The sequence below is a fragment of the Pantherophis guttatus genome, chromosome 10 (genome assembly GCF_059756535.1).
Source record: "Pantherophis guttatus breed Tessera chromosome 10, ASM5975653v1, whole genome shotgun sequence".
Classification (NCBI taxonomy): Eukaryota; Metazoa; Chordata; class Lepidosauria; order Squamata; family Colubridae; genus Pantherophis; species Pantherophis guttatus.
In genome coordinates this window covers 15,069,305-15,090,697 of record NC_142072.1, presented here as the reverse complement: position 1 = coordinate 15,090,697, position 21,393 = coordinate 15,069,305, and the positions used below count along the sequence as shown (strand labels likewise).

General features: G+C 43.0%; 1 protein-coding gene across 1 annotated transcript in view; it reads right to left on the bottom strand.

Annotated features, from left to right (window-relative positions):
* Positions 1 to 11,295: 11,295 nt before the first annotated feature.
* Positions 11,296 to 21,393, bottom strand: part of OPRD1 (opioid receptor delta 1) — a 33,384-nt gene continuing 23,286 nt past the window's right edge. The window contains exons 2-3 of the mRNA XM_034413624.2: positions 16,129 to 16,478; positions 11,296 to 13,608 (exon numbers count right to left, since the gene is read on the bottom strand). Of these exons, the coding sequence (XP_034269515.1) occupies positions 13,076 to 13,608; positions 16,129 to 16,478 (883 nt within the window). The 3' untranslated portion in view covers positions 11,296 to 13,075. The remainder of the gene's footprint in view (positions 13,609 to 16,128; positions 16,479 to 21,393) is intronic.

The window sequence follows — 21,393 nt, the reverse complement described above, 5'->3', positions numbered from 1 at the left end:
GAATTTTGACAGAAAGTGGGGCTTATATCCATATATTTTTTATTAAATTTAACACCCGAGTTAGTTCCAATGACTAAATGAATTTCTGAATTTGCACTGTGGTTGGAATTAAGTGAGCACATTGGATTTTGAAGAAGCAGAATAGGAGGAGTATTGGTGTCTAGGAAGACTCCTGAGGATGGTGGGTTCCATAGTGCTCCCTGAGCTTAGTGGTTTTCTTGAAAACGTTTCATTACCACACTAGGTAACATCATCAGCGCTAATTGGGTAATGAAACATCTACAAGAAAATGAAACCTCTACAAGAAAACCACCAAGCACCAAGGAACCCACAGTTCAATCTTGAGCCCCAAATCTTCTCTCCTATATGGACTTCTAAGGCCAGCTAGGAAAACAAACATTGGAGTTGAACGACTGTAATAATAAATAAGCAAATCATTGAACAAATTATCCCAGAATTCTCACTTAAGGGACAAATCACAAGGGTCTACTCATATTGAGTAATTCCCCTACATTATGGGAAGAAGATCCAACTTCCTGGAGAAGACACTAATGCTGGGAACGGTGGAAGGAAAGAGAAGAGGACAACGGGCAGCAGGATGAATAGGCCCAGTTATAGATAGTGACGTACAGCCATTCATTTAGTCCAGTGGTGGGCTGCATGCAGCCCTCCCAAGCTCTGTTTTCTGTTCTGTCCCCGTCCCACACACGCACCCCCACAGACGGCCCGGAGTTAATAAGCCACACGACAAAATCTTTGAAAATAAAGCTGGCAGCAACCCAGTGGCTAGCTGCCAATTCAGACTGTACTCACACAAAACAAAGATTAGACTGCAAGCATTCCGATAAAGCAGGCAAAGTTTCTGCAATACAAGGATTAGTCCAAATGCAGTCCGACAAGGCAGGCAGAAGTCCAGTAACGCAGAGATCATGGATTATTTCTAGTTTTTGCTCGTCACAAACTGAACCGCCCACCACACCCACATTTATACCCTGTGGGGTGTGGTCCAGTGACTCAGCTAATCTCTGGCACGCCTTCCCCTCTGCTGCGCACGCTTCTCCCTGTGCCTTTACCGAGGGTCCAGCCAGCACTTATCTCCTTTGTCGCTGTCCACCTGTGGCTGCGGGGACGTGCTTGGCTCTGGGCCTATCTTTTGGCCTTCAGTGTCCTCCAGAGGCATTGCCAGAGAGGAGGGTCCTGGAGAGAGAGGCCTTGCCAACTCCTCTCCCTCACTCTCAGAGTCTGCATCTGTCGATAGCCCAGGCTCAGGCAACAGAGCCACAACAGTTTTCACTGGCAGAGGCACCGCGGGTCAGTCTTTCTCTGTTTCCAGATCTAAGCACCCCATGGGCCATATCCAGCCCCCGGGCCTTGAGTTTGACACCCCCTTTCGGTTTGACACAACCGAAATGCTACCGGTTAGCACCGGTTCAGGCGAATGTGCCAGTGGCGGCATGTGGTTCAGCAAACCGGAAGCGGTGGCAGTGCGAAGCTCCACCCACCTGCCCAGATGTCGTTACTTCCTGGTTTTAACCAGGAAGTAACCTGTTTTTGACCCTCTGTGCATGTGCAGAAGGTTTTGCACCTGCTCAGAGGGTCCAAAATCGCACGTGATGCACACATATGCACGCACAAAGTGCACACTTCCGAACCGGTAGGGAAGGTAAGTAGATTTCACCCCTGCCCTTGTCTAATGCTTGTAATTGTCATGGCTGAAGAAGTTTCTTGGATGAGAAGCCAAACGTCTTCAAAGAAAAACCAGAAAGTCCAGTGGCCTCTTGAAAAAGCACCTTTGGGACAACCAGGGGTTTGTGTCAATTTAATAGTGGGGACCTGAAGTATTAAGGCATACTATATGCTTGAATGGCTGGATGTTGTTGCCCATGGCAACAGTTCCATGGATTTCCACACTCAAACATCCTTTGGCGAGTGCTTATTAATGTATGAAAAGAGAAGCAATGAGTCATCTTCTCAAAGTTGCATATTGAAGGTCCAGTAATTGCATTTTTCTTTTTTCTTTTTCTTTTGCAGAGACCGGAGCATGGTTATCATCAATTTTGGATTTTTAATATATACTGATCATGCATGGTGAGCTGTTTACTTCTCCTTTTGGAGAATTAAAAGACTTGCAGCTTCAGATAGTGGTGGTGATAGAAGGACAGTAGGAAGACACGGGAATATATATCCAGAAAAAACCCAGAAGGTAATTTTCTGCTTCCCTGCTCAGCTATGAATGGGAAAAAAAAAAAAAAAATCATTCGCTTGACTTTCACATTGCATCACTCATACATCTGTCCTATCCTGTTTGCCAGTGAATCTCATTATTAATTCATCCCATCCTTAATTCAATGGCAAAGATTCAATGCAGCTGCTCTCTAGGTGTTAAAAAACACAATCGCTCCTCAACATATCACCATAACTGGGTCTGGAATTAAAGTCACAAATAATTACAGTTATAAATTGAGGAATCACATGATGGACCGGTAGTGCTTTTCAACTTTGGCTGCTACCGGTTCACTCGTGGGCGCACACAACACTTCTGCACATGTGCAGAGATGTCCGGATGGGTGGGCGGAGCCTCCCGCCACCGTCACTATTATTCGCCGGATCTGGGGTGAACCAGTAGCAACCCACCACTGGACAGGATCCAATTTTTCAACAGTTTTTGCCACTGTTGCTAAATGAATGCCATGGTCCTTAAGCAAATCAATTTTCCTCAATAGTGATGGTTTTTTGGCCAGAAACTAGAAGTAAACATTGGAAATTGGCAACCTCCCCCACAGGAAGTAATGACACCCGGGCGGCGATCGCTACCGGATCACCGAACCACAGGGAAAAATCGCTACTGGATCGGGTGATCCACTCCGATCCAGGAGCATTTCACCCCTGTATTGGAACACTGCTGTCAAGTCTCCCCTAGTCCTTCTTTTCATTAAACTAGACATACCCAGTTCCTGCAATTGTTCTTCATATGTTTTAGCTTCCACCCCTCCAATCATCTTTGTTGCTCTTCTCTGCACTCTTTCTAGAATCTCAACATCTTTTTTATATTGTGGCAACCAAAACTGGATGCAGGATTCCAAGTGTGGCCTTACCAAGGCATTATAAAGTGGTATTAACACCTCACATGATCTTGACTTGATTCTATCCCTCTGTTTATGCAGCCCAGAACTGTGTTGGCTTTTTTTGGCAGCTGCTGCACACGGCTGGCTCATATTTAAATGGTTGTCCACTAGGACTCCAAGATCCCTCTCACAGTTAGCACTATTGAGTGTGGTACCACATATACTGTACCTATGCATTTTGTTTTTCTTGCCTAAATGTAGAACCTTTCTTTTTTCATCATTGAATTTCATTTTGTTAGATAGCGCCCAATGTTCAAGTCTGTCAAGATCCTTCTGTTTCTTAAGCCTATCTTCTGGAGTGTTGGCTATTCCTGCCAGTGTGCATGGGTGTTTGCTATACTGTATTTGGTCTCCTCACATTGCCTTCTGCTTTTGTGACTGCCTTCCAGTTCATTCATGTAGGCTAAAGAACAAAGGTAAGGGGTTCAACAATCCTAGAATCATAGAGTTTCAGGGACCTCTATGGTCATCAAATCCAACCCTTACACACTGCACCATTCACTATCCAGTGTTTTTCAACCTTGGCCACTTTAAGAAGTGTGGACTTCAACTCCCAGAATTCCCCAGCCTGCATGGCTGGCTGGGGAATTCTGGGAGTTGAAGTCCTCACCTCTTAAAGTGGCCAAGGTTGAAAAACACTGCACTAGACCATCCCATATAGATGAAATTCCAGCCTTGTTGGAAAAAACCCATTGAAGGGGATGAAAACCTACCATGCAGAAACTATCCCATGATTGACAGCTCTTCCTATCAAGAAATTCTTTCTAAGGCAGACCAATCTCCAGGGACCTCTCTCGAATAGTCTCTTCTTCTTGGTATCAGAAGGGTCTCACTTGACCAAAGACATTTGGCTCTGTTCTTACACTTTTGTGGAATGTATCTGGATGGTTCTAGAAAGTCTACAGTTGTGATGGGGAGGAAAAAAAGTGGACTTCTAGTTAAAAGCTAGAGTGGGAAACTTAGGGTTCAGCAGGGAAAAGGTGCTTGGGAACATAGCAGATATTGGCCACTTGTACTAAAAATTTTGCAGCAGCTTCAAATTCCCAGGAAAAGTTGTATCTGCTTTCAAAGTTTCAGATGCTGCCTTGTTTGCATCTTTGCCCCTTTTCCAATTCTGAAGTGCTGCACAGTCCTGATCATTCCTTTAACTCAAGCCCTTAATAAAGGATGCATGTCTTAAAATCAATTTTTCGATAAGTGGCAGATAACCGCATCTATTGGGGCACCACAAAAGTCAAGATGGCAGCCGCAGCCCCATTCTTCTTTGTACATTTGTCCATACATAGGTTTGAGGGTTTGACCATTTTTACTGATTTCATTTTAAAACAAAGCAAAATAGAAGCGTCAACATTATCAGAGACTACACACATCTGTTCCATCGCTTACTTTCTGTTTTGTTTTGCTTTTAATAGAAAATTAGAAAATTCTGATGGTGTGATTTGAAAATTATTTTGGAGAGCTGTTAAAAAAAAGGGGCTGATTACAAATAAATTACTCTTGTGGCTTTGATGCAGAGGTGGGTTTCAGCAGGTTCTGACCAGTTCTGGAGAACCGGTAGCGGAAATTTGGAGTAGTTTGGAGAACCGTTAGTAAAAATTCTGACTGGCCCCACCCCCATCTATTCTCTGCCTCCCAAGTCCCAGCTGATCAGGAGGAAATGGGGATTTTGAAATAACCTTCCCCTGGAGTCGGGTGGGAATGGAGATTTTAAAGTATCCTTCCCCTGCCATGCCCACCAAGCCACACCACCCCCACCAAGCTACACCCATAGAACTGGTAGTAAAAATTTTTGAAACCCACCACTGCTTTGATGGCACGGAAGGCGCTGCAAGGGGAAATGTTTTATCTGAGTGTTCTTACACACACACACACACACACACACACACACACACACACACACACGAAGTCTGTATGGAAGAAAAAGTTTCAGCCAATCTATTTTTCCAATTGTGTCATGTTTAAGCACATTGACTTAACTGTCTTTCATCTCCTTAAATACAACTCAATTACTAGGTTTCTCTGCTAGTTTTAAAAATTGCTGCAGGCATATTATTCTTGGACAGGAAGACGACAATCATTCTGATAAGATTCAGCGCACAACACACTCCCCTTTGTACTGATGGGCATGTTTCTCCTTTTATTTAACAGTGGGGGGCCCCATTCAAATATGCTAATCTCATGTACAGTCTGCAGCTTCAAATAGCAATAGCACTTAGACTTATATACCGTCCCATAGTGCTTTACAACCCTCTCTAAGCCGTTTACAGAGTCAGCCTATTGCCCCCAACAATCTGGGTCCTCATTTTACCTCCGAAGGATGGAAGGCTGAGTGAACCGGTCAGGCTCGAACTCCTGGCGGTAAGCAAAGTCAGCCTGCAATACTGCATTCTAACCGCTGCACCACCACAGTGCTGAAATGGTACGGTCCATTCACGACTGTCTCAATCCATTCTCCATCCAGATCTTTGCCCATCAAACCCCTAACGCCATAACATAAAATCTTAATGAAAAACTCTTTCAAGTGGTGCAAAATTCGTCTAGAAAAACCCCTGGAGTTTTTCCTTGGCAACAGAACTGAAATGGTTCCAGTTTCTTCTTCCGTTTCTTTTTCAATTCTAAATTTACACAGTGCTGGAATGTTCTGCTCATCTCCCGTCAAGCAATCCTGCTTAAGTTTCTGAGCCCAGATACGGTTGGCAGGTGGGCGTTGTCATTTTCCTGGGAAAATGTGTTGACGTATTATTATAAGAAAGTTCATTTCCCAAAGCTTATGTATTTCGCATTGTACCAACCCAACCATGATCAGCCTTTGGTCATTGAGCTGATGACTTAAGAAAATACCAGGGCGATAAGGAAGATGACATCTAGGTACCTACATTGCGAACCCTCGGCAGCTTTTCTGACTGTGGGTTTCCCGAGTCAACTTTCAGGTTTAATTGGATTGAAACTGAAGAGAGGCTGCAGAAAAGCATGGAGAAAGGATTTGGTTTTCTTCCCTTTGATGAGATTTCAACAGTGCTTTTTCTTTCCTGCTTTCGTAAAAAGGTCAGGCCTGATTTTATTTCTTGAGTGAAATGAATAATTTATGCAGTCACTCAAGAGAACAATATCTCTTTTAAAAAGGTAAAGGCCTCTTCAACTGCACGGAACAAGTCCTGTTAAATCTACCTGATTTTCTTGGCAGGGCTGGAGAAGTGGCTTCGTGCTACCTTCCTCGAGAAAGGGTTATTTACTTTCCTAAGCCAGCCTACACACTGATGTGTCCACGTAGTCTCCTTAACCAGGCATTCAGCAACTCTGATCCTGCTTAACCTTTCGGAGATCAGTAAGATTGGCCACAAGGCACCAGTCATCAATACCAACACAATTATGCCTTCAGATGTCCTTGTGTCAACTTCATGATTACATCCATGCTGTTTTCTTGGAAATGGCTTACCCGGGACCTTCTTCCAGGAATTGTTTTTCAACTTCCTAATTGAGGCTATAAAACTGGAATTCCCTATTGCAACGATTCTCAATCTCAGCAACTTTTAAGACCTGTGGACTTCAGTTCCCAGAAGTCCCCAGCCACACAGTTTAAAATTGCTGAGGTTGAAAAACACTGCACTAGTATCTCCCATCCAAGTACCTTTGTTTTCACTTTAAAAGCCTAGCAGGCATATCTACAGGTAGATCTTGTTGGTGTGATGTTCTCAATTAGATCACAAGTGGGGTGAGCAGTTAGCACACGAGTGGTACAGTTTTTTGTGTTTGGCTCAGTGGTGGGTTGCTCCTGGTTCGGTCCAGTTCTATAGAACCGGTAGTAAAACTGGCAGGAGGCTCCACCCACCCACCACGATGTCATCATGGGTGATCTGCGCATGCACAGAAGCTTCTGCACATGCTCAGAAGCACGCACTCCCATTGCGAACCAGTAGTAAAGGTAAGTAGAACCCACCCCTGGTTTCTTTCCATTTGTTTCTTCATCCGCTGAATCAGCATACAAGGAAGATATCCAAAGGTATCCACATGGTGCTCAAAAAACAACTTACATCTAAATACTAGTAAGACAAAGGAGATGGTGCTACGTTTCCGGAAGCACAGAGAGGAACCTGCCCCACTGCAGGGGTGAAATGCTCCTGGTTCAGACCGGATCGCCCGATCCGGTAGCGATGGCAGCGGGTGGTTTGGAGAACTGATAGCAAAAATCCCTCCCCACCCCCATGCCCAGCTGAGCCGCACAATCATCAGCTTTTTATTTTATTTTTAAAAGCATTTTTTCTACAACCTCTTCGGCCGAAAAAATGCTTTTAAAAGTTAAAAAAAAAAAGCCTCTGCTGATCAGGCAAGTCAGCTGAGATCGTCAGAGGCTTTTTTAAAAAAAAGAAAAGCCTCTGCCGATCAAGCAAGTCAGCTGGGATTGTCAGAGGCTTTTAAAAGCATTTTTTTTACAACCTCTTCGGCCAAAGAGGTTGTAGAAAAAATGGTTTTAAAAGTTAAAAAAAAAATTGGCCACGCCCACTCAGTCATATTACCCCCACCACCACCAAGCCACGCCCACAGAACCGGTAGTAACAAATTTTACATTTCACCACTGCCCCACTGTATATGGAGGGGTGGGTGGATGGAGTGGGTTTCCTCTTTTAAATTCTTGGGAGTGCTTATTAGTCAAGATCTCACCTGGAAAAACAACACGTCCCTGGTGATTGACAAGGCCCAACAGAGACTTCATTTCCTCAGAGTCCTGTGAAAAAATCAGGTGGAACAACGGCTGATGACCTCTTTCTATCAGTCCACGATAGAAAGTGTCCTCACATATTGCATTACAGTATGGTACACTGGTTTAACTGCTGCGGACTGGAAGGCACTACAGAGAGTGATCAATTCAGCACAAGAAACCATCGGTTACCCCTCTAACACCACTGGATGACCTCGCCAGGTCTCACTGCTTTAGCAGACTAAGGAAGATACCCAGAGATGATTCACACCCTGGTCAGGGTCTCTTCGCACTTCTACCATCGGGCAGAAGACACCAAAGCTTAGCCATCCGAACAAATAGGTTTAAAACTAGTTTCTATCCTTGGGCTGTCAGACTCTTAAACACAACCACAATCACTCCACGCACACATGGAAACGTATAACTAGTTTTTCTTTTTCTTTCTTTTTCTTTTTTCCCCCAATTACTTTGATTTATATGCAGCCCTGAGTCTCCGGAGAAGGGCGGCATATAAATCAAATTAAAAAAAAATTACTTGCATAGGGATTATTCTTTATACTATTTATGTTGTTCATTTTTTTCCCCCCATGGATTGCACCAGTGTGGCTAAAACCAATTTCGTTGTATACATGATGTACAATGACAATAAAGGCTAGACTATCCTGAATCAGTTGACCAGGTTTGTGGCTCTCACCTCTGAGAAGTAGTCAGACTGAGTTCCAAGCAAAACAATATCTTACTCAAGGCTGAGGCAAAATAACTCTCCTGCCCAGTTTGGCCATCTAAGTTAAAGAACAGAGAAATTGGTTCACTCTTGGATTTTGAAGGTGAGGAGTTTGGCTGATCTCGACAACACTGCTCAGCGGGTAGCAAGCGTCTCTCAACCCCTCCCCAAGCATTAATTTATTAATTCATTTATTCACTCATTCATTCCATTCATTCTCTACATTCATTCAGTCCATTCAGTCATTCAGTCAGTCCATCCATCCATCCATCCATCCATCCATCCACTTCATTCATTCATTCAGTTCATTTACTTATTCACTCCATTCATTCACTCTATTCTTTCCATTCATTTACTCATTCCCTCCATTCATTCTCTTCATTTATTTACTTCATTCATTCATTCATTCATTCATTCGAAAGGAACAATTTAGGACTTCTACTTCAACCCCTATTCAGTATAGGAATCCAAATGAAAAGGGGAGATTCTACATCAGGGAGGGGATATTGTTGAAAAGCTGTAGAAATCATCTTGACTCCCCCCCCGAACACTTTTGATTTAGCTTCTATTCAAGTACAATCAAAGAGTAACCTTTCTATGTAATTGATTCGAGTGCTGAACTGCTACTGTCCATCCACCTTTCCTAATATGCATCTGCCTTCCTGCAATTTAAATCCGTTATTCTCTCTTATTTCTTCAACTTCCTTAGTTTTTGTGGAAAGAAAGACTCTATTACCAGTCCAGTTATTTCCTCTTCAGTCCTGTGCATTTGAGTTCTGCTTTTTAAACACGTATTTTTTTGCATTTGTCTCTATTATGTTTATCTCATTTTTCTAATCCTTCACAATCCCTTAAATGTTGTTTCTCTTCTCCCAGTTTGGTGTCACTGCAAATTTCCCCTCCATCTCCTCATGCAAATTATTTTTTTTTAAAAAAATTGAAAATAACAGAGACTGGGCTGAATCTTAAACAGTAGTGCCCCTACTTTTATCTTCCTCACTGGTGGAAGAATTGTTCATGAATATTCTTTGAATACAGTTTTTGCTTAATTGTCCTGCTATCCGCCTTTCAGATTAATCCTGCAGGGCAAGTCCATGGTGACTTCTGATAATGATTAGTGCATTGTTTCTGAGGTGCTTATGTATCAATTGCTTTATGATTTGCCTTAGAATGTCCCCAGGGTTCAGGATGAGTGAGATCCCCATCTCCCCTGGCAAGCCATTTTCTAGCATTTCTCAAAGATTATTCATAAAATCTTAGCCATATCATCATCAGTTTTCTTCAGAACTCTCATACGCATTTCCTCTGGCCCTGAAAATTTAAAGTCATTCATAAATATTTCTTTATCATGACCTGATCAATCCCAAGCACCAGTCCTTCTTCCTGAGCTTCACGGTTTTGAGGGAACACACATTCTCTTCCTTTTGAAGAACATCAAACTACTCAGAACAGCAGGAGACTGGAGAGGGGTAAATTGTGTAGTGGTAACACAAAAAGGAAATATAGGTATTGGCTGACTCTTTGTCCTCTTAACACCTCTGCCCTCCCCAGTGTTGGTCTACAATATGTCAGCCTAAAATCTTTCCTGTAGACTTGAATAATAGATGCACGCTGCCCTTAAACCTGATATTAACATTTTTGAGTTAAAATTGATTCCATGTATCCATATGGGCACAACCATAAAAGTTTTCTAGGCAACAAAACAGAGGTATTTTGCCATTATTTCCACGCACACCCCCAAGATGTTGGCAAAGTCTTTCCAAATTGAATATTCCAAGCAAGGCATTCTAAATGGATGAAACATTTCATGGAAAACAACAATCTGGGTTTTTTTATGCGTGTAAACCAATATTCTATTCTATAATGCCATTTAAGAGGAAAACAGAGTTGGAAGGGATCTTAGTAGTCTTCTAGTCCAATGCCCTGCTCAAATAGGAGACCCTGGCCTGTACTATTTCAAACAAATGGCTGACCAATATCTTAAAAACGTCCAGTGATGGAGCACCCACAATTTCTAGTGGCAAGCTGTTCCACTGGTTAACTGTTCTCCCTGCCAGGAATTTTCTCCTAAGTTCCAGGTTGCTTCTCTCCTTGATTAGTTTCCATCCGTTGCTTCTTGTCCTGCCTTCAGGTGCTTTGGAGAATAAGTTGACCTTCTCTCCTTTGTGGCAGCCCCTCAAATATTGGAACACTGCTACCATGTCATAATATCATACCCTGTTAGGGCTATAACCAGTCTCTGTTACTATTAGTGTCCGCTCTTACTATAACAAGTTATCTTGGAGATTATTATTGTCTGAAAATGTTCTTTGAATAGGATAACATCCCAATGCAGTCAGAATGGCACCTTAATGCCATTGAAGGCAAATGAAGATGGTTATGAGTGTGGCCAATGTTAAAAGATAGTTTTGAATGGGATGACAATTACAAAGAAGGGAGTTATTTCTCAGCATTTTTGCAAAATCCTTACCTGAAACTCTGCCATAATCATGGCAAAAAAACAAAACAAAACAGTTACCAGTAAATTGGACATGACTTGCTTAAGCAATGCCTTGCTTAGCAACGGAATTTCTGATCCCAATTGTGGTCATAAGTCAAGGGCTACCTCTGTATGCAAAAACAGCACATTCTACAACCTCTTTTGAAATCATTTTCAAAGCAAATTGTCTACAGATTGGTTTGGAAGCCATCCTTACCAACTGGCTAACACCAGTTCTTGATCAACCTAATAAAAAGGAAATATTGCATAATTCATTGACTGCAATTTATTGAGCCACTGAAATAGGAATCCTCCTTAACTTGACAAAATGATTTCACATCAATGCCTTTTTCAGACAACAAGCTCTAAATGAATTAGAGATTGTATGGGGAATGCAAAGGGCCACCTGATTTGCAGCTTCTACGCGGGTAAGGCAATTATAGCAATACAGAAGTAGCTGAACATCCAACACTTAAGCAATCTAAGAATGTAAGTCTGCTGGACCAGACTTAATGCCTACATAGTCCAGCATTCTGTTTTCACAGGGGCCAATACAATGCTTTCATTTGTTGCCAAGCAGAACACAAGTTCATCTGCAATATTTTCAGCTCTGCCTCATGCAATCTCAGTTGCCTAAGGCCCAAGGAGCTGCCTTCTGAGCAACACCGGAGTACTGATCACAGGTTCATATCTACAGTGAAGAACAATCAAGTTACACCCTCATTCCACGATAGAGTTCCTGAGCAGAGGTACCAACATGTTGCAGAGGCTTTTGGAGGTACGTACAACAGAACAGTCAGGAAAACACCTAAGACATGTTTACAAGGAAGGGTTTCGTACTGCTCAAGACCCTGGTTTGAATTTGTAGTCTCCACTATGTTGCTTTCTGACGGTGTGGAACATTGAGGAAACTGAGACTCTGCAAGGAGGAAACTTGCCATGGATCGTGGGGAAACCCGGGATGAAATGTTTTTTTGTTGTTGTTTCCAATGTTCCAATGTTCAATCTCTTTCCATCTAGAGTTCATAGTTCTCTGGAACCAGGAAACCCACTCTTGATATGGAATCCTGGTTTCCTTCTTTTCCTGACCTTTTGAGAAGCAATATAGAAGGGACACCACTGAATGAGGCATGGCATCCACAAGAATCTAACCTGCACTGCCAAATAACACCGATTACATAGAGATTAAGTCACTAATGGCAGAATTTTGTATCTTCGGTTCATTGCTTTCCTGGTTGCTACAGAGGCAGAGATTTGAGTGCTCCAACTTTACAAATCAAAGGCTACTCTTTCTTTCTCTGAATGGATAACTAAATTTCGTAGCCATTGGAAAGTTTGGTTTACAAATGCATGGCTTCTTAAAACATCCCATTCAGCTACTTTGGGATGCTTCCATTGAACCATCGCAACTGTGAAAGAGGATTTGATACTGGTTTGTCAAATGCATGTAATTGGTGAGAGAAGGGAGGAAGAAGCCATCAACGAGACACTAATTGGTAAAGCCAAAGTAAAAATATCTTCGGTGAAGCAGGAACGGATGCTGTGAGTTCTTCAAACCATTTGAAGGCATTTGATTTCAGAAATCCAAAAATGTATATGTACACATGGGCACGCATACACAGCATTCATTGAATGCCTCTTTGAGACTTCACTCAAAAAAATGTAAAGATTTTTTTTTTAATTTAAGAAATTCGCAGCCATGTAACAATTGACAAATGGAGACCATTTTGCAGAACGGAAATTGGGCTTGTCATAGGTCGAATGGGGGGGGGAACCCTAGTGTGTCTTTCCCCAAATATGTGGTCCTCCAGGTGTGTTTGGAAGTGCTTAATAAGAATTTGGAGAACTGTAGTCCCAGTGCATCAGCTTGGAGAGTGATGTCCTAAAGAACTCTGAAAGGTTCACCAGATTTGTGGTGGTGCCTTTTCCTGAATGGCTCCTGCATCAGGTTCAGGCTAGAATTCTGTGGTGGTGACCTGGGTAATTTCAGAGTGCAGTTCTTCCCCTTGGCTTCCTCTGCTGAAACCTCTTTTGTGGCTGTCCATGTCTAGTCATGCTGACTTATGAAGGACTTCTGATGGAGTGCAGGTAGAAACACGTTCTCGTGTGCTATTCCGAGCCCGGCTAAAACTGTTCTGCTCCATCCGTGATCGGAACGGGAGGCAGAACTCTCTAAAACATCTCTTGAAGTTCTCATCCAAGAAAGCATACAGGACAGGGTTGAGGCTGCTGTTAGTGTAGCCCAGGGCGATACAAAAATGCAGGCTGGCCATGACATAAGGGTTCTTCTTGTCAATGCCAACCAGAGTCCAAACAATGACAAAGATCTGGATGGGAGTCCAGCAGATGATGAAGGCTGCTACCACAATGAGCACCATGCGCGTAATACGGCGCAGATTGCGGTCCTTCTCCTTGGAACCTGAGAGGAGACGGACATTCTTCAAGCGGAGAATCATGAGCCCGTAGCAGACGGTGATGACCAAGATGGGAACCAAGAAAGCAAAGATAAAAACACAGATCTTGGTAACCGTATCCCAGTATATTTGAGGTTCAGGAAACTGAAGGAGACAGATTGTAATGCCACCTGAATAAAAGAAAGAAGAGTATGAACATGAGAGATGAACAAACAGGAGGACCATAGCTCAGTGGCCAACAGAACTGCTATTCTCTTATACATAGGAGCACATCATCGCATAGTAGAGCCCCTTTTGACATCAACCATCAATGACTAGTGGCTTTGTTGATGGGAGTTTGGGAGGATGTTGTTGTTGCTGTTTAGTCACTAAGTCATATCTGACTCTTTGCAACCACATGGACACCAAGGTACACCAAGCCTCCCTTTGTCCTCCACTGCCTCCCGGAGTTTGCTCAAAACATCTCTTGAAGTTCTCATCCAAGAAAGCATATAGGACAGGATTGAGGCTGCTGTTAGTGTAGCCCAGGGCTCAAACAGGCACCCTGTTATTAAGCTGGTTATTAAGACCAGCTGCCTGCAATTACTGCAGGTTCGAATCTCGCCAAGGCTCAAGGTTGACTCAGCCTTCCATCCTTTCTAAGGTAGGTAAATTGAGGACCCAGTTGTGGGGGCAATAAGCTGACTTTGTATAAATATACAAAAGGATGAAGGCTATTGCTTAGCACATTGTAAGCCACCCTGAGTCTCCGGAGAAGGGTGGCATATAAATCAAATTAAAAAAAAAATGATGTTCATCTTAGATGTGCATCTAAGATGTGCATCTAAGACATTATCTAACCATCTCATCCTTCCTCTATCATCCCATCCATTCCCAACATTGGGAGCATATTCCTAGTCAATTAATTGACCATCCCGTCCATTCCCAACATTGGGGGCATATTCCTAGTCAATTAATTGACCATCCCGTCCATTCCCAACATTGGGAGTATATTCCTAGTCAATTAATTGACCTTTATAGTAGGACACAATCCAGGATGAATAGATCAGTTGGACAATATCCATGCTTTTAATCTTCTCAACTGCTACAATGGAGGTTAAAAGGAAAGGCCATTGCTTCCTTCCACTTTCCTTTTTAAATAGACTATTGATAGTTGGGAAGGAGTGTGTGCTCTCTCTCATCATTTCCACCCTTTGTCATAATTCCTTATGGATGCAGACTGGGAGAAAGTACAAAACAAACCAGTCATCGAGATAGAGTGCCTAGGGCAACTGTGTTTTCACAGGGCTTCTCTAGGACTTTGTCTCAGTTGACAAAGATTCAGGGACAGCTACCTATCAAGTTAGTAGCTTGTATGGGATCAGGAAGATATTCAATTAGCCCCAAATAACCCTTTTTCTGCCTGGATTAATTGACTGGGGTTTGGAGTTTGTATGCTTTTGTTATCCCTACCCCACAACCCATTTCAATATGTTGTGTGAACAGGAATAATGAATGAGCATAGAAATCTTGATATAATTTCCAAGACAGTACAGGTAGTCCTCAACCTATGACCACAATTGAGCCCAAAATTCATGTTGTTAAGTGAGAAATTTGACTTTTTGCCCCATTTTACGACTTTTCTTGCCACCTTTGTTAAGTGAATCCCTGCAGCTGTTAAATTACTAACATGGTTCTTAAGTGAATCTGGCTTCCCCATTGACTTTGCTTGTCAGAAGGTCACAAAACACGATCACATGACTCCGGGACACTGTAGCCATCATCAATGTGAGTCAGTTGTCAAGCATCCCAATGCAAATCATGTGACCATGGGGATGCTTCAATAGTCATAAGTGTGAAAAATGGTCACGAGTCGCTTTTTTTCAATGATGTTGCAACTTCAAGTGGTCACTAAATGAACTGTTGTAAGACGAGGACTACCTGTACACGGAGGGGCATTATTTACAAAACCAACTTTTTACCAAAATATGAACGTTCCTCCCTTAGCCCCATAGGTAAGCCTGCTTCCTATATAACAGAATCACCCCTGAGAAATAAACTGAATAGCAATAGAGCCTTGGTACTACAGTGGTTTAAAGCACCCTGTTATTAACACAGCTGCCTGCAATTTTCTGCTGGTTCGAATCTCTCCAAGGCTCAAGGTTGACTCAGCCTTCCATCCTTTCTAAGGTAGGTTAAATGAGGACCCAGTTTGTGGGGGCAATAAGCTGACTTTGTATAAATATACAAAAGTATGAAGGCTATTGCTTAACGCACTGTAAGCCGCCCTGAGTCTCCGGAGAAGGGCGGCATATAAATCAAATTAAAAAAAAAAAAATAGCACTTAGACTTATATACCACTTCAAAGTGCTTTACAACCTTCTCAGAGTCAGCCTATTGCCCCCAACAATTTGGGTCCTCATTTTACCAACTTGGAAGGATGGAAGGTTGAGTCAACCTTGAGCCTGGTGGGATTCGAACTGCCAAATTGCAGGCAGCCGGCAGTCAGCAGAACTAGCCTGCAGTACTGCACTCTAACCACTGCGCCACTGATGCTCATAGAATAGAAGTTCCTTCGCTACTACAGGACAGAAAAAGTCCTTGTACCCCAAAGGTCTGTGTCAATTTAGCAGTGGGAACCACATCCTGATCATTGCCCAGATTGGGTAGTCTTCGGGGAAGTGACTGGAATTCAACGGCAGACCACTTGCCTTGAGATTTAGTGACAGCCATGACCATGATAGGCACTCCAACCACAGAGGAGAGAACCCAGATGCAAACATTGATTAACTTCGCTTTAGCCGGGGTCCGGAAATCCAAGGCCTTGACCGGGTGGCAGACGGCAATGTACCGGTCTACGCTCATCATCGTCAGGGTGAAGATGCTGGTGAACATATTATAGTAGTCTATGGAGAGGACGACTTTGCAAAGCAGTTCCCCAAATGGCCAGGTCTCCATCAGATACTTAGCACTCTGGAAGGGCAGAGTACTGGTGGCCAAGGCATCTGCCAGGGCTAAATTGAAGATATAGATGTTGGTGGCAGTTTTCAACTTGGTGTATCTAGAAGGAGGAGATAAGGAGAATGAGATAAATTGCAAATGACACTGGGGCTCATTCTTTGCAAAAAAATAATAATACATACATACATTCTTATTAAACCAGCAAAACAACATGAGGTAAAATGGAATAGAACAGTGGTATATGTTTTGACTGAAGTCAAGTGACAGAAAAGATAGATTCTCCTGAGTCCTTTCCTGGTATCAGGGCTCAGTTAATGTCTAGAAGATTACAGACTACAAAGAATGGTTACAGGAACTGGGCATGGCTAGTCTACTGAAAAGAAGGACCAGGGAAGACATGATAGGAGTGTTCCAATTTTTGAGGGGCTGCCACCGAAAGGGGGGGGTCAAACTATTTTCCAAAGGACCTGAAGGCCAGACAAGGAATAATGGATGGAAACTGATCAAGGAGAGATTCAACTTGGAAATAAGGAGAACTTTTCTGACAGTGAGAGCAATCAACCAATGGAACAGAAGCTGCCTTTGGAAGTTGTGGGAGCTTCATCACTGGAGGCTTTCAAGAAGAGATTAGACTGCCATTTGTCAGAAATGGTGTAGTTGCGGGGGTTGGACTAGATGACCTACAAGGTCCCTTCCAACTCTGTTAATCTGTAACAGTCTAGTTTGGCGGACATAATCTGAAGGGGAGCACAGGAATGCTGAGAATGTAAACATGGATCTGTCTCCAACAAAGAATGTGAAGGCAAGAGATAAGAAGAAATTCAAGCTGACTTATCAGAGAGGACCATGCTGAAGGAGAACGTGAAGAGTTTAAGTTCTGACTAGCTATAAATTCTGACGTACCTTTCTGACGTTTGCAGAGAAATGGTCAACTAGCATAAATGACTGCCATTTCCTAGGATACATTCCAGATACATATTCTAGTTTTGTTTTCCTTGCTTCTCTGACAGCCTGATACCCACCTTACCTAAATTTGCTTGCCTTCTTCACCAAATACCCTTGCTTGCTTCTTCACTGTTATCCGTTTCTCCTTTCTTCTGTGCTATCTAATATCCAGAGGTATTTCACAAGAAGAGTCCTCCATTCCTCTGCTCACAACAGAATCCCTTATGCCACGAGGCTTGAAATTTTGGGTTTAGACAATTTAGAACTAGGCCGCCTTCAGTCTGACCTAAGCATAGTACACAAAATTATCCGCTTCAACATCCTACCTGTCAATGACTACTTCAGCTTCAACCGCAATAATACACGAGCACACAAAAGATACAGACTTAAGGTAAACCTCTCGAAACTCGATTGCAGAAAATTCAACTTCAGCAACAGAGTGGTCAATGCCTGGAATGCACTACCTGACTCTGTGGTTACATCCCCTAACCACCATAACTTTAACCTTAGACTGTCTACTGTTGACCTCACCCCATTCCTAAGAAATCTTTAAGGGGCGTGCATAAGCGCACCAGCACGCCTACCGTCCCTGTCCTACTGTTCCCATTTATTCGTATCCATATCCTGTATTCATAATCATGTTTATACTTATATCTGTTATCTTATGCATGTTTGACAAATAAAATAAATAAATAAATAAATAAAATCTCTCATCTAGTAGTACATGTCTACATGTACATGTAAATGACATCTACGTGTCATTTACTGTATTTGGTACCCATGCTCGTCTCCTTGTGCTTTTAATCAGTTGATTTAAAAAAAGGGAGGAAACCATTCATTTAATGTATTTCTGGGTTTCTGAAGGATGTAAGCAGCAAAGGATGCTTCACCCAGGCTGTGTCATTGTTTATATGGTGCTGAAATCCATCCTTCCTATTCCTGAAAACATTCTGTCCCTCCAGCAAGAGATACTGTTTTTACAGCTGATTTTCAGTCTGTTCTAGGATACCTTTTTATGTTGACTATATTGCTGTAAGAAAGCAGAGACTCCTTTGTTTTTACTGCCGGTGTATAGCTTCTTTACTGATCCTTGATCTGAGAAGGCTCCATTAGAGGTGCCAACACAGGGCTAAATCCTTTGGGGGAGGGGAAATCATTATTTTCTACCGTTTTATTTATTTATTTCACTCTTTGGCCAGGTTTGCATTAAGAAATCTCTCCAGTCACCATGGAAAAAAAACCGCTGACCTTCTGAATAAATCCACGGCTGAGTATATGTGTGTGAAGTTTCAAAACTTGTTACAAACTAGGCGTAACTGTCATGGGCTGACAAATCGCAAATGCCCAACATCGCTGTGCCTGTTAGAGAGAGTAAAAAATTCAAGAATGGGGACAGGGAGAAGATCATTATTGAGTGAGAGAAGAAAAAGAAAAAGGATTTTTCAAATGTTTGTCTTCCGTCTGTTGGCACTTTTACTTTTTAAAACCAGCCTTTCATTTAATGCCAATGTTCTTAGGATCTATATAGCTCAGTGGAATCACATCCACTCGATTCTGGGCTTTTTTCTTTCTGGCAGCCAGCAAGCTCTTGCTGCCTGGTGAGAGACTTATATAGATCTATTTCTGGCTCGTTAGCCATCATCAGTGATGGGTTTCAAAAATTTTTACTACCAGTTCTGTGGGTGTGGCTTGGTAGGCATGGCTTGGCTTGGTGGGTAAGACAGGGGAAGGATACTGTAAAATCCCCATTTCCTCCGATCAGCTGGGACTTGGGAGGCAGAGAATAGATGGGGGCAGGGCCAGTCCAAACTACTCAAAATTTCCGCTACCAGTTCTCCAGAACTGGTCAGAACCTGCTGAAACTCACCTCTGATCCTGAAGCCACAAAATCATGGCTCGAATACATGTGCTGACCAACTATTTCTGGCAAGTTTGAAACGACGATATGAGAATCTTATAAATACATTTGAAATAAATACAGTTAGTCCTCGACTTACAATCATTTGCTTAGTGCCTGTTCGAAGTTACAACAGCACTGAAAAAAGTAGCTTGTGATTATTTTTCACACTTACAATCATTGCAGCATCTCCGTGGACATGTGATCAAAATTTGGACGCTTATCAACTGGCATGTATTTATGATGGCTGCAATATCCTGGGGTCATGTGATCCCTTTTTGTGACTTTCTGACGAGCAAACTCAATGGGCAAACCACATTCACTCAACAACCATATTGCTAACTTAACAATTGTGTCGAGAAAGATCGTAATACAGAGCAAGATTCACTTAACATCTGTCTTGCTTGGCAACAGAAATTTTGGGCTCAATTATGGTCGTACGTCGAGGACAACCTGTGCACACAGATTCTGGTCCAAACTCAACTAGGGAAGCTCACTGTTGAATGTGAATTAATATCTCTCTTAATCTCAAATTCCCAGGGAAAAATTAGGAAGGAATGCCATGTGTACAGTGTCTTGATCTCCTGAATGAAAAACAGGCAATCAATTGATTAAATAAATAAATAAAATCTGCATCTGATTAGAGCTACTCTGCATCTCATCTACAAAACTATATATTGGAGAGTGTGTGTATAGGTAAAAAATGCACACCTGCATCAGTGGTGGGTTGCTACCACTGTAGTGGCGGTGGCGGGAGGCTCCTCCCACCCACCCGGACAGGTGGCCATGCGCAGAACTGTTGCGCGCATGCATGAGCACGTACGTGCGCAACCGGTAGCAACTGATTTTGGAACCCACTACTGACCTGCATGCACACCCACACAAATATTATGTTGGATCACTTGCACTCATTCCTGGCAAAATCTTTCTTAGGAGAATCCTAGATAGGTAGGTAGGTAGGTAGGTAGGTAGGTAGGTAGGTAGGTAGGTAGATAGATAGATAGATAGATAGATAGATAGATAGATAGATAGATAGATAGATAGAAAGAATTTTTTATTGGCCAAGTGTGATTGGACACACAAGGAATTTGTCTTAAGAGCCTTCCTTTAGAAAACATATTTTGCTTTTAATGATTCTGGCTATTTTGGAAAAGGGGGGGGGCGCGATGGCTCAGCGCTTAAAGACATTGAGCTCGTCAGCTGGAAAGCTGACAGCCCCGGTTCGAGACCTGAGCATCATGTGATGGGGTGAGCTCCCGTCTCTTGGTCCAGCTCCTGCCAACCTAGCAGTTCGAAAGCATGCAAAGCCAAGTATATAAATAGGTACCACTTTGGTGGGAATGTAAAAGTGTTCTGTGCAATTTCAGCAAATAGTCATGCTGGCCACAGGACCATGGAAATGTCTTCGGACAATGTTGGCTCCCTCAGCTGAGAAATGGGGATGAGTACCATCCCTTAGACTTGGACACAACTGAGTAGAGGAAACCTTTACCTTATTTTGGAAAGGTGTGGCTACATCTGTTGTGGCCAGCCCCTCCAGCAGCAGAATCAGAGGAGGAGGAGGAGGCATGGGAGTCAGGGTCAGCATCAAGGCAACCTGAGAGCTCCGAGGGGAAAGAGGGAATGGAGCTGGCAGAGAGAGAGAGACAGAGGCAGAGCCTGGGCCGTCCGTCAGCCCTCAGATGGAGAGTCAACAGTCCCCACATCTGGAGATGGCTGATAAGGAAGAGGAGGAATAGCTGGGTTCAGTGCTGACGCGTAGATGCGCAGAAGGCAGAGGAGAGAAGAGCAGTGGAAATCTATGGGCCGGTCCTTGGGACCGAAGAACCACCACTACTAGTGAAGCCCCACCCTAGCTCTGGGGATAAAAGGCAGGGGGCAGAGATGAATAGATGTGGCAGACAATTATTCATCTCCTGGCCAGCCGGACATGTTAGCCTGCGGTGAGAGAGAAACTTTTTGTCGGGGCTGCTGGCGCTCCTAATAAAGAAATCTTTGAGTTAACTTCAGAGGGTTTGTCATGTTTGGGGAGCTGGATCAGAACAACATCGTTCCCACTCAAAAATAATATCTGAGGACATATTCCCTACTTCTTCCATAAAACTAAAGGCTCCTTGGCCCTTAACAGACACTGCCAGGTCCATTGTGGAAATAAAATCTATATCACCATAGT